Source organism: Dendrobates tinctorius, unplaced genomic scaffold (genome assembly GCF_039654945.1).
Source record: "Dendrobates tinctorius isolate UK_male_01 unplaced genomic scaffold, ASM3965494v1 ptg000138l, whole genome shotgun sequence".
NCBI classification, from domain to species: Eukaryota; Metazoa; Chordata; class Amphibia; order Anura; family Dendrobatidae; genus Dendrobates; species Dendrobates tinctorius.
The window spans coordinates 23,654,006-23,667,467 of record NW_027361806.1 but is presented as its reverse complement, the minus strand read 5'-3'; the positions used below and the strand labels follow the sequence as shown (position 1 = coordinate 23,667,467).

General features: G+C 42.9%; 1 protein-coding gene across 2 annotated transcripts in view; it reads left to right on the top strand.

Moving 5' to 3' along the window:
- LOC141048820 (vitellogenin-1-like) overlaps positions 1–13,462 on the top strand; it is a 132,762-nt gene that overhangs the window by 87,392 nt on the left and 31,908 nt on the right. The window contains exons 25-31 of one of the 2 annotated variants that reach the window (XM_073544865.1): positions 391–543; positions 1,508–1,708; positions 2,747–2,889; positions 2,977–3,115; positions 3,676–3,808; positions 8,098–8,287; positions 12,692–12,789. In XM_073544865.1, coding sequence (XP_073400966.1) covers positions 391–543; positions 1,508–1,708; positions 2,747–2,889; positions 2,977–3,115; positions 3,676–3,808; positions 8,098–8,287; positions 12,692–12,789 — 1,057 coding nt within the window. Of the gene's footprint in view, positions 1–390; positions 544–1,507; positions 1,709–2,746; positions 2,890–2,976; positions 3,116–3,675; positions 3,809–8,094; positions 8,288–12,691; positions 12,790–13,462 lie in introns of both variants that reach the window. The other variant, XM_073544864.1, reaches the window with a different exon arrangement.

The window sequence follows — 13,462 nt, the reverse complement described above, 5'->3', positions numbered from 1 at the left end:
GAATATTTCAATGTGAAGCGAAAAAAGAAGAAATATGCAGCACTCACCGATATAGCTGAAAAACTGTGCGTCTTTATTTCACATAAATTCCATCAATAGATGTGTGGACATGCAGGACGTTAGAGGAATGCTAGGGGACCCGTAGAAGCGAGTAATCGCGAAACTGCCGTTGTCCGTCACCTCCCTCCCCTAGCATTCCTCTAACGTCCTGCATGTCCACACATCTACTGATGGAATTTATGCTATATCCGCCCACCCACCGGGAGAATATGTGGCCCCTAGTTAGGCTGTTCTACGTCTTACTCAGCTGTCCTTCACCTGTTGATTTGTAGAAAATCCTTTTAAAATGTTGATGTTTCTAACTCAGTATTTGTTTCTGTTGTTTTGTAGAAGTCACAGAGAAGCAGCAGCAGTAATGGACGAAGCAGCAGTAGACGCAGCAGCAGTAGTAGTAGCAGCAGCAGCAGCAGTAGACGCAGCAGCAGCAGTAGTAGTAGCAGCAGCAGCCGCAGTAGCAGTGGAATGAATCCTTTACCATATGAGGTTTGCTTTCATATTAATACTGTGACATTATTTTCTTGGGAAGGATGTTGGCTTTGTCTATGTTCCTTTTGCCATGTGGCACCAATCAGGGTTTGAGTCCATGCTCAATATTTTGGTCAACAAAAACTTTGGCGAGCCCCATATTACGTGAGTGGGGCCATCCACAAGACGGGTCGGTTTACCATCTCAGTTCTGGATGGTAGTCTGCTTACGATCTTTTTCTGGATAGTCCTGATTGTGGTGTCCTCGGCCCTCTTTACCTTCTTCCTATACTTGTTGCGCCCACAGCCCTGATACATTATAGATTTCAGAACACTTATAAGTAGACGGATTTTCTCATCTTCATCATCATCATTGCTAGAATGGTCATCAGCACTGATTTCATGGTGAACTTCGCTTGTCAATAGAAGCCAAAACTGAAAAACCGAGCGGCGGCATAAGTCTGGGGCCACGCGGTGACATTTGTCAAGCGAAAACAACTTTCAGAAAAGTGGAGAGAGAATCATGTCTGCGACTTGCTGTCACTTTAGAGCTGTAAAATAAAATAGCCAAGTTGCGAGTGACTTGCATTGAAGTCTATTCAAAGTTTGTTACTTGCAACTTGCAACAGAAAATCCAACTCATCTGGAAACATTTGCAGCTTTTTGTCAGAGTCGCAGGACGTCACAGGTCACAATGTGACACTACAGGAAAGTATTAGATGTGATGGCACAATGCAACACTTCGATTTCAATGTCGCCGTGTAGCCCTAGGGAGAGGCAGAGCAGAGGAAACAACATATAACCCATAAAACATATTAATGGGTTAAGTCTTGTCACACTGCATTATGTTCTGGGTGTTATTGACTAATAATTCACATCCAGAAGAAAATGATAAAACTTTCTCTGAATTGGAAAAATTAAATCAATCAATGCTTTGTAACTCGTTTTCAGGAAACAATTTTTGATCTGTATCTTCTTTGCAGAACTTGTCTGGTGGAATGTCCCCCAACTTCGTTTTTCTGGTGAAATCTATCACGAGTGATGCTCAGCACCAAGGACTCCAAACCACGGCTTACATAGATCCAACAAGGTCCAAAGCGCAGGTCATCGCGGTCCCTCTGAATCACAAAAGTTACTGGAAGACCTGCCTAGATGCCTCTGTTTCTGGATTCCACAAAGCCTCAGTAAGAAAGTTCTATGGGAAGACTATGATGGAAACTTTGTTTTAAAGTGTTTATCTTAAGTGACTCCCCTTTGGAAATGTACCACAGTGTGAAAATCCAAGTTTCTCACCTAGATAAGATTCATATGCAGGCTGCGCACTCCATGCATTACAATACAGAGCAAAGTGGAAGGCGATGTAGATTACTGCAGTCCTGTACTTCCTCCCGGCTGAGAAAGGACAGAGAAGATAGATAATTGATTAGATGATAGATAGATGATAGATAGATAGACAGATAGATAGATAATAGCTAGAAAATAGATAGATACTAGATAGATAATATATAGATGATAGATAAGAAAAACTGATTGATAGATAGATAAATAATACGTAGATAGATATTAGAGAACTAGATAATAGATAAATAACAGACAGATAATAGATGATATATAGATAATAAATAGATAATAGTGATAGATAATAGATGATACATAGATCATAGATGATACATAGATAATAGATAGATAATTGATAGATAACAGATAGATAATAGATACATATTAGATAGATAATAGATAGATAAATAGATAGATAGATAGATAGATAATAGATGGTACATAGACAGATAATTGATAGATATTAGATAGATAACAGATAGATAGATATTAGATATATAGATATAAGATACTGTAGATAATAGATATTAGATGGATAAATACTGTAGATATAATTTACTCTATACCCTTTACTTACTGCAGCATCAGCACTGATTCCAGCAGATCTCTACCACTTTGTTATGGACGGTTGACCGCCCTCCAATGCTCCTCATTGGGTAACATGTCTCTTTGGACCCATGCACATGTAACACCATTTGGACCCTGTATAACACCTAGATGGCTCAGGAGCAGACGATGGGCTCTGTACTCAGGCTCCATGTATTGCAGATCTCAGTCACAGGGACACTCATGGGGAATGAACACATAATGGCCTTCTGTAAGGAGTCATACAGGACCATCCTAAATGTTATCTTTATAAATGTCTTTATTATGATGTCTTCTAGGCAATGCTGAGATGGGGAGAAAATTGCCAAGACTATAGAGTCGTAGGTAAAGCGTCCACTGGGAAACTAGCCGGATCTCCGGCAGTGCAGCTCTCGTGGCATTGGAAGCGGCTGCCCACCTGGCTGAAGAGCGCGGCTGAGAGGTAACAGTATCATTACTCAGCCTCTAGTATCAGACAGGTGTCTACCTGGCCATAGCCCTAATTCTAAACATTTCTGCATTTACGCAGCCTCATGGCGTTTGTACCCGGTGTAGCGTACACGATGGGGTTCTCGGAGATGCGCCATTCTAACCCGTCTCACCGGGTCACTGTACAGGTGGCCGCCAGCTCTCCGGACACATATGATACCATCCTGAAGACACCACAGGTAAGAAACTGCACGTCTCTGTTCACATCTGCGCCTAGATTCCATATATACCTGACTGACGAGGCAGTGACCCACCTGTCTGTATGAGGAAGGTAGAGACTTATTTTATTTTTTTGAATTATATCTCATGGACATTTGGTAATTGTCTGGAGACCTGAATAATAGATCGATAGATAGATAGATAATAGAAATTAATAGATAAATAAAAGAATATAATATACAGATAATAGATAGATAGATAATAGATAGATAATATATAGATAGATAGATAATAGAAGATGATAGATAGATGATAGATAGATAAATAATAGAAGATAATAGATAGATAGATAGATAGATAGATAATAGATAGATACATAGATGATAGATAGATAGATAATAGAAGATGATAGATAGATAAATAATATAAGATAATAGATAGATAATACATAGAATGTTCTTGTCTTCTTTGTGCCCATACGGGATGCAGAGCGCTCTCAGTCACCGGACCATCATTTCTGAAACAATGAGATATCTTTATGAATTATCACCTAATAACCGACGTTCTCCTGTTATTTCAGTGGACATTTTATAAACAGGCGGTGCCCGTCCCGTGGGACCTCTCACTTGGCGCTCGCCGGCTCGGACACCTTCGTCTAATTGAACTCACAAATCTTCCCAAAGTCTCCTCGACGGTCGGCGGCACCCATGAAGGTAGAGCGCTCTTATCTTTATAATATTAAATCATAAAATCTGGTGTAAACTCGGGGACGGTGACGAGCAGTCAGGGGGTCCGAAAACCGCTGCGCGCAGGAATTTATTGTCAAATGACGAAAACAACTCCAATAAAGGACAGAATCGTAAAAGTGAGACTCCAGACAGGGGCCATAAAGGTGAAATATGTCATTTAATGTGAGGACTTTAGAAGTAAAGAATCCAAATAATAACAAAAACGTAACACTCCAAAACAAGGGAATGTTTCCCTCTTCTGGGACCCGTGTAAGAGAAAAACTGCAGTCAAAACCACGCAGATCCGGAATCAGCCCTGGGCTGTGTTCACATCAAGTTTTATGAGATGTTCATAAACCACAAATTTTAGAAGTAGAAACGACTTCGAGAAACTCTTTATGGAGAGTTTGATTTGGAAAAACTTTATGAAGAAATGTGAGAAAAATCGGCACTTCCACTGGTAACGTGATAAATCTTTATTTTGGATACATTAATAAATAAGCATTCCCATACTGCAGAAAAACTGAGACATTTCTGGCGCTAATTACGCCCTTAGTCATAGTTACAACTAAGAGCAATAAGCACCTGAAATGCGTCAGCTTTTTTCTACAGTATGGGAATACTTATTTATTAATGTATCCAAAATAAAGATTTATCATTTTACCAGTGCAAGTGCCGATTTTTCTCACTTTTCTAAATCATACCGAAGTTCACCAACGGGATTTGGCAACCATGGTGTAAAGCTGATCTTAGCTGATCAAGAGCATCAATGCTCTTGAAACATGCGACGATCTTTTTGGAAGAGCTTTAATAGAGAATCGAAGCACTTTTTTATTTTCCAGAGGTGTTTTTTGCAGTATTTTGAATGTGCAGCGCCTAGTCTGGAGCAGATTCCACCAGGATCTTGCCTAGTCTGGAGCAGATTCCACCAGGATCCCGCCTAGTCTGGAGCAGATTCCACCAGGATCCCGCCTAGTCTGGAGCAGATTCCTCCAGGATCCCGCCTAGTCTGGAGCAGATTCCACCAGGATCCCGCCTAGTCTGGAGCAGATTCCACCAGGATCTTGCCTAGTCTAGAGCAGATTCCACCAGGATCCTGCCTAGTCTGGAGCAGATTCCACCAGGATCCTGCCTAGTCTGGAGCAGATTCCACCAGGATCCCGCCTAGTCTGGAGCAGATTCCACCAGGATCCCGCCTAGTCTGGAGCAGATTCCACCAGGATCTTGCCTAGTCTAGAGCAGATTCCACCAGGATCCGTGATGTGCATTTTTTGATTTTCACCAACACATTTTTGTAAACTTCTAAAGAAAAAAAAAGAAAAACCCCCAAAATTCTCCTGTTGTAAATATGGATTTCTCATAGACAAGAAAAGGAGTTTTGAAGAGTTTTTGAAGAATTTTTTGAGTGAGGATTTTGAAAGAGATTCACACTAAAAAAAAGTTTACAAAGGTTCTGTGTGTGACCGTGAACTTAGGACACGCTTATAAAGTGTTTTTGAATGAAAATGAGGAATATCTTACTGCAGATCTGAAAATCCCATTGCAGAAATTCAAGGGTTAATCTCATATTTCTGCAAAGGAAAACACAAGTCAGACTTTAATCTGTGAGAACATAACCTTAAAGGGGCTGTCTTATGAATGCTCATGTCCATGTGCCCCCTTCCTAGAGGGGAGTCCCGTTTTCTCAGACTCATGCTGACATTACTATTTCATTGCCAGCCATTATTCCAAAGGACCACAATGCACAATGCAGTATATTATTTCCCCTGCAGCAGTGGCTGACTGCAGGCTCCTCCAAAATCAGCTGAAGCAGGACCCATAGTGACCCGCTGCCCATTTTGAAAGTCATAATTAAAATGCAAGTTCAATATCTCTGCTTGTAGTAATTCAAAATAACCTTTATTGTTTACTTTAAGTGGATACAATTTGGTCTGAGTGATGGATGCACAGATACACTGCTCGATACAATCACAGATATCAGAGCCACGCGTCCACCATATGACAGGACATATTTTATATACTGGAAGTCAATTAGCAAGGTTCCTACTGTATGTCAGCAAGCAAAGATCTTCAAAAATACAAAGAAATGCATAACTTTACTTAATTTGTAGAATAATATTATTTTACTGGAGTCATGGCTTGTGTGTAATGCTGCCTCAGTAACAAAAATTCTGAGAAAATGTATCAAGTTTTTACATCAGTTTCTTGGAGTAAAAAAGTCTCAAATTATGTTATATGCTGTTTCCTCCCCACCCCAAAAAAAGACGGCTCTCACACTTTTAAGAAGTAAGAATCAGAGACTGGTTTGGGTGTGCAAATAAGGTTTAGGCCAGATATATGAATTGCAACATTTAAAAAAAAAGTTGCACAAAATGTTAGAAACTCACTGCAGCGGGCGATTGTATATACACTGGAATATCAGCTCCAGACCAAAGCGTTCTAAGATGATCCCGATCCATCAAACATTGTGCACCACTTTAATACGTTCAGTGCAAATAACAATAATGCAGCCATATAGGGCGTAGATAATAGCGCCACACAGTGCCAATATAACGGTAATATGAGAGCTCGGATACAAACACGAGGAACACATTTACTTCTCCCATCTAAAGAAAGACAGGACCATGAGACACAGCGGCAAATGTATCACCGTGGTGGACACGACATGAGAGAGTTGTCGCATCTTGCACGAATGCCCCTAATTGTCCCTCTCCATCTTGTAATAGGACATTATTTTAATATTCAATCAGAGAATCTTCCAACACTTTCCTAATATATCAGTGGAAACGTGAACTAAAGGGAAATGCAAAGTAGCAGCAGAGGTTTATAGCCGAGCACATCGGGCTGCGCACGACGCCTCCTCCCGACCGCGCACGACGCCTGCGCAGAGCCTGAGGCCAGCGAATGGTTAAATGTTGGGTTAAATAAGAATCCATCCCGTACATCTGGCTGAGAACAGCAGCCTTGTATCATTAGATACTGAGCGAGCGAATGATGAAAACAGAATGTTTATAAAGGTAAAGTCGGAGGGATTTTCTCCATTGGCTTCTACTGCCACCTAATGACATGAGAGCAGATCAGTAAAGGTTTCTTACCAGGAGAGAAGATTTTATGACTTTGTAAGATAAATAGCATATAACATCGAGGGCTCAGAAAATGTCACCCAGATTTTACAGAGCAAAAGGCAAAAATACAAAGATGATCTGTTTAGAATCTGCCCCGTTGTGGTCTCCGCACACTCACCAACTCTATAGATACTCACAAGACCGTCCCCGTCTGCAGATACCATCCCTGTCTGCAGATACTGGCCCCATCTGCAGATACCGCCCCCGTCTGCAGATACCGTCCCCGTCAGCAGATACCGTCCCCGTCAGCAGATACCGCCCCCGTCTGCAGATGCCGCCCTGTCTGCAGATACTGTCCCCATCTGCAGATAGCGCTGCCCCGTCTACAGATACTGTCCGTCTGTAGATACCGCCCCCGTCTGCAGATACCGCCCCGTCTGCAAATGCCGCCCCGTCTGCAAATGCCGCCCCGTCTGCAGATACCGCCCCGTCTACAGATACTGTCCGTCTGTAGATACCGCCCCGTATGCAGATACCGCCCCGTCTGCAAATGCCGCCCCGTCTGCAGATACCGCCCCGTCTGTAGATACCACCCCCGCCTGCAGATACCGCCCCTGTCTGCAGATACTGCCCCCGTCTGTAGTAGATACCGTCCCCGTCTGCAGATACCACCCCCCGTCTGTGGATATCACACCAGTCTGCAGATACCGCCCATCCACAGATACCGCCCCATCCACAGATACCGCCCCGTACGCAGATACCGCCCCGTACGCAGATGCCATTCCTGTTTGCTCTCTTGAGTTGACGTTATCCATTCCATTAAATCTTTTTGTGCTTCCATCTTTGTGACAGTAATTTGGGGAAGACGAGACGGCTGACAAATGAATAAATTACTTGCTAACCTTGTTAGTCAAGAGCTTCACTGGTCTGAATTGAGCCCAAGTGAATTCAATCTTCACTACAGTAGTGACCGGTGAGAATGGAACCAGAATGTGCAAAAAAAATCCCCCGCTGCGGCCCCTGCTTCCTCAGGATGGGTGGAGGTTGCAGACGTTGGACCACCATCGATCATAAAGTGATGGTCTTTCACTTTATAAGAGGGGTAGAGCCGTGTTCTGACGCTGCCATGTTTCGTGTCCTCATACTTTCGCTCATCTTGAGTTTTAATTATTTTATGTTTCTCTTTATGTCGTTGTGATCATTTAGCAGCTGAATGTGATGTGGATCTGAAGGAAATTGTAACCTTTGATGGGAGAAGCCTGGGCTGCTCGGTGTCCCCTTCACATTGCTATACGGTGATCGCGCAGGACTGCACCGATCAATTAAGATTCCTGATCGCCATGAAAAAAACTGGTCAAGGATTTTACAATTTTGAAATGAATGTCAAGCTGGGCTCCTAGTAAGTTCTCCTGATGAACCAGGGCAGCAAGAAAAGGTTATTCTGACCATCGGCGCTGTAGCTGTTGTAACCCCCATTGCCCCCTTTATTATCAGGGGTCTGTGTGCAGATATCAGCCAACCTTTCAAAGCTGTTTTAACCCTTTGAGCATTACTGCACAACTCTATACACTGTGTAGTGGCCGGTCTCGGTACTGCAGCTCAGATCACATTCACTTCCATAGGAGCTTACAATGAAGGTTTTAGCAGCAGGAAATTATCACTGCCTGGACTATAGGGCACGTGAGCCCTAGTCCAATCATGCCCCTTCCTGTTATAAGCAACTCACAGTCAATAGACAATGTTCATATAGAGCCTGGTGGGCTGGGATCAGATGTGGTGTGGGTGGAGTCAGATGTGGTGTGGGCAGGGTAAGCTGTGGGGTGGGGTTAGCTGTGGTGTGTGCAGAGTTAGCTGCAGTGTGGGCAGGGTTAGCTGTGGTGTCGGTAGAGTAAGCTGTGATTTAGGGGGGTCAGCTATGGTGTGGGCGGAGTCAGCTGTGGTGTGAGCAGAATCAGATGTGGTGAAGGGTCATCTGTGATGTGGGCAGGGTCATCTGTGGTGTAAGGGGGTCAGATGTGGTGTGGGCAGGGTCAGCTGTGATGTGGGGTCAGCTGTGGTGTGGGCGGGGTCATCTTTGGTGTAGGGGGGTCAGATGTGGTTTGGGCAGGGTCAGCTGTGATGTGGGGTCAGCTGTGATGTGTGCGGGGTCAGCTGTGGTGTGGGCGGGGTCATCTTTGGTGTAGGGGGGTCAGATGTGGTGTGGGCAGGGTAAGCTGTGATGTGGGCAGAGTCATATGTGGTGTGGGCAGAGTCAGATTTGGTGTGGGCAGAGTCAGATGTGGTGTGGGCAGGGTCAGATGTGGTGTAGGGGGGTCAGCTGTGGTGTGTGCAGAGTCAGCTGCGTTGTGGGCGGGGTTAGCTTTCTCAGCTCTGCTACATCTAAAAAACACTCCTTATGTCACAACTTCTGCATCCAGTAAACTAAATGACACATCACTGGAATCAGGGTCTCTGCCCTTATATCATGCTGCTCTCTGATGAGATAGCAAAAACCTGCTGACAGATTCCCTTAAAATAAAAAAAAAACAATTTTGGTTTATCATAAACAATAGTACCAGAGGAAAGGACTGGTCATGTAAATATTAACCTTTGGATTAAAGTTAGCTTGTTTATACCATGCAAATAAATAAATTAAAAGCACAATGGCAGATTTGCTGCTTTTTGTTGGTTGCTTTTTTTACACTCTTCCCCACCCTAAAAATATGTAAAAAATTAACCAATACATTCGATGTGCTTTTTAATAATGCTAATATAATTACTGCACAAACTCTAAAAACACAGTGAAAAAAAACACAAAACAAAAAAATTCTAAAATAGAAAAACTGGAACTGCTATTTTTTTCAAATTCAATGATAAAGTACATGTACACCAAAACGGTGACATTTAAAAATATTTAAAAATACAACTGTTCCTTCAAAACAAGCTCTGACATTGACAGAGAAAAAGAAAATACCAAAGCTTAAATGTGAATTAAAGGGAATTAATAGCAGAATTAATTCCACACCCCACACTATTTATATGCCCATGTAGCTCTTTTAAAGACAAGTCCAGCAATAAGTTTACATGGCCGGTCCTTTCCTCTGGTACCGAGAATTCAGTGTTTGAATTGATATGCAAATGATGCTAAAGAGCTATGGTAGATCTGAAGCCTGCGTCAGACCAGCTCTATTCCGCACTCAGCACGGCCTCCTCTTGCTCTTTTCCCGGACATCCCAGCATAGAGGCAGTCAGTAAAGAAGGAGGAGGCGTCACTGGGCGGGGAATAGAGCTGGACTGACAGAGGCTTCAGATCTACCATAGCTCCTTAGCCTCATTTACATATGAATTAAACCCTGATTTCTCATTAATGGAAGATCGGAGTGACCATGTAAAGGTATTGCTGGACTTGTCTTCGAAGACGCTATATGTACATATACAGTCATATGTAAAAGTTTGGGCACCCCTATTAATGTTAACCTTTTTTCTTTATAACAATTTTGGTTTTGGCAACAGCTATTTCAGTTTCATATATCTAATAACTGATGGACTCAGTTATATTTCTGGATTCAAATGAGGTTTATTGTACTAACAGAAAATGTGCAATCTGCATTTAAACAAAATTTGACCGGTGCAAAAGTATGGGCACCCTTATCATTTTCTTGATTTGAACACTCCTAACTACTTTTTACTGACTTCCTGAAGCACTAAATTGGTTTTGTAACCTCATTGATCTTTGAACTTCATAGCCAGGTGTATCAAATCATGAGAAAAGGTATTTAAAGTGGCCACTTGCAAGTAGTTCTCCTATTTGATTCTCCTATGAAGAGTGGCATCATGGGCTCCTCAAAACAAGTCTCAAATGATCTGAAAACAAAGATTATTCAACATAGCTTTTCAGGGGAAGGATACAAAAAGTTGTCTCAGAGATTTAACCTGTCAGTTTCCACTGTGAGGAACATAGTAAGGAAATGGAAGAACACAGGTACAGTTCTTGTTAAGCCCAGAAGTGGCAGGCCAAGAAAAATATCAGAAAGGCAGAGAAGAAGAATGGTGAGAACAGTCAAGGACAATCCACAGACCACCTCCAAAGACCTGCAGCATCATTTTGCTGCAGATGGTGTCACGGTGCATCGGTCAACAATACAGCGCATGCATAACGCCTTTTTGTATGACCAAACAACTCAATCTTTGTTTCATCAGTCCACAGGACCTTCTTCCAAAATGTTACTGGCTTGTCCAAATGTGCTTTTGCATACCTCAGGCGACTCTGTTTGTGGCGTGCTTGCAGAAACGGCTTCTTTCGCATCACTCTCCCATACAGCTTCTCCTTGTGCAAAGTGCGCTGTATTGTTGACCGATGCACAGTGACACCATCTGCAGCAAGATGATGCTGCAGGTCTTTGGAGGTGGTCTGTGGATTGTCCTTGACTCTTCTCAGCATTCTTCTTCTCTGCCTTTCTGATATTTTTCTTGGCCTGCCACTTCTGGGCTTAACAAGAACTGTACCTGTGTTCTTCCATTTCCTTACTATGTTCCTCACAGTGGAAACTGACAGGTTAAATCTCTGAGACAACTTTTTGTATCCTTCCCCTGAAAAGCTATGTTGAATAATCTTTGTTTTCAGATCATTTGAGACTTGTTTTGAGGAGCCCATGATGCCACTCTTCATAGGAGAATCAAATAGGAGAACTACTTGCAAGTGGCCGCCTTAAATACCTTTTCTCATGATTTGATACACCTGGCTATGAAGTTCAAAGCTCAATGAGGTTACAAAACCAATTTAGTGCTTCAGGAAGTCAGTAAAAAGTAGTTAGGAGTGTTCAAATCAAGAAAATGATAAGGGTGCCCATACTTTTGCACCGGTCAAATTTTGTTTAAATGCAGATTGCACATTTTCTGTTAGTACAATAAACCTCATTTGAATCCAGAAATATAACTGAGTCCATCCGTTATTAGATATATGAAACTGAAATAGCTGTTGCAAAAACCAAAATTGCTATAAAGAAAAAAGGTTAACATTAATAGGGGTGCCCAAACTTTTACATATGACTGTAAATATGCTGGAATGTGAAAACCTGCTAATAGATTCCCTTTAAAAAAGGTCACATAAATCATTGCTAGAGAAGATAAAATCCATTTGATGTTAATTTGTGTTGAATTTTTAAAAATTCACTGATCTATTCCCGACAAGTTTTTAAACTTTGTGAATGAATCACCTAAATTAGCCCCCACCATTTTGTATCAGCCAGAGAAGGCTCCTGTATCCTTGGACAAGGCTGGGCGGGCTTCCTCATAATTCCTTGCAGCTATCACATTACATGTTATGGACAACAGCCAATCAGAAGAGACTAACATAGCCACTATAAAAGCTGAGGCAGGGAATGCAGCAGCCAATGTATGGTGAATCTGGATAAGTAAGAGGACGTCACAGCTCATGGCTGTAGAGATAGAGATAAAGCCATAATACACTGAATAAACTGTACAGATAGTGTGTGACAGCAGAGCCGGGAAGAAGATCAGTGGGTAAGGAATAAAGAATAGTGTTGTACACGTCTTTTCAGGGCACCTGGAGGCTTTGGAGTATTTTTGATTAGCAGCGAATGTAATTTCTTGGGAAAAACCATCGAGGCTAACGTGATTAAACTTCAAAACCTTCGCTCACTCCAATTATTGCAGCAAATCTGTCGCTCCTCGTTGGGTTCTTCATTGCTGAGGGTTTGTGCTTTTCCCTTAGACCCCGGAGTGTAAAGAGTAGTTCCCTTTTATATCATGGATGAATCTGCTTTTCTCTGCGGCTAACGCTCTGGTTTGTATCTTCTCTTAGTGATATTATAATCTATTCCGACCCTCCTGAAGAATTCCGCGTTTTGCTGAACGGAATGTGGCTGCTATTAAAGAATGACACGTATACAAATGAAAAAGGTACATTAATGCCGGGGTCACGATAACAGAACTCGAGGCTTAGCTCCGACGGCGCTGCACATAAAAGGCGGCAGATTGAATCACTGAGCAGCAATATTGGCAGAAAAGTGTGACGAATGGAGGACCGTCACATTGACATGGCCATTTTATCTCATGAAACATTCATTGTATCTCTCAGTGTTAACTTTTCTCTTCTGTGAATTCTCAATATGGAACAGTCGCTGAATCCTGAGGACGTGGACTTACATTACCCGTCAGCTTCAGAGAGCACGGACACTGGACAGGGCTGTCGCACAATTGCATCGAGTGCGCAGTAAACGTTTTCTTTGCCACATGGGTGGATCATAGGGATGAGCGAGCATACTCGTGAGGATTCGGTACTCGCAGTACTCGAATCCTCGCGAGTATTTCACTGCTCGCCTCACAATATTCGCAACTGCCCACACAGTCCCCGCACAGCACGGCACAGTCCCCACACAGCCCAGCAAGGCCCACCACTGTCCCACACAGCCATGCACAGTCCAGCACAGCCCTGCACAGTCCCGCACAGCACGGCACAGTCCCCGCACAGCCCAGCAAGGCCCACCACAGTCCCACACAGTACCTTCAAAGCCCTGCACAGTCCCGCACAGGCCAGCACAGTCCTGCACAGCACCGCACAGTCCCCGCACAG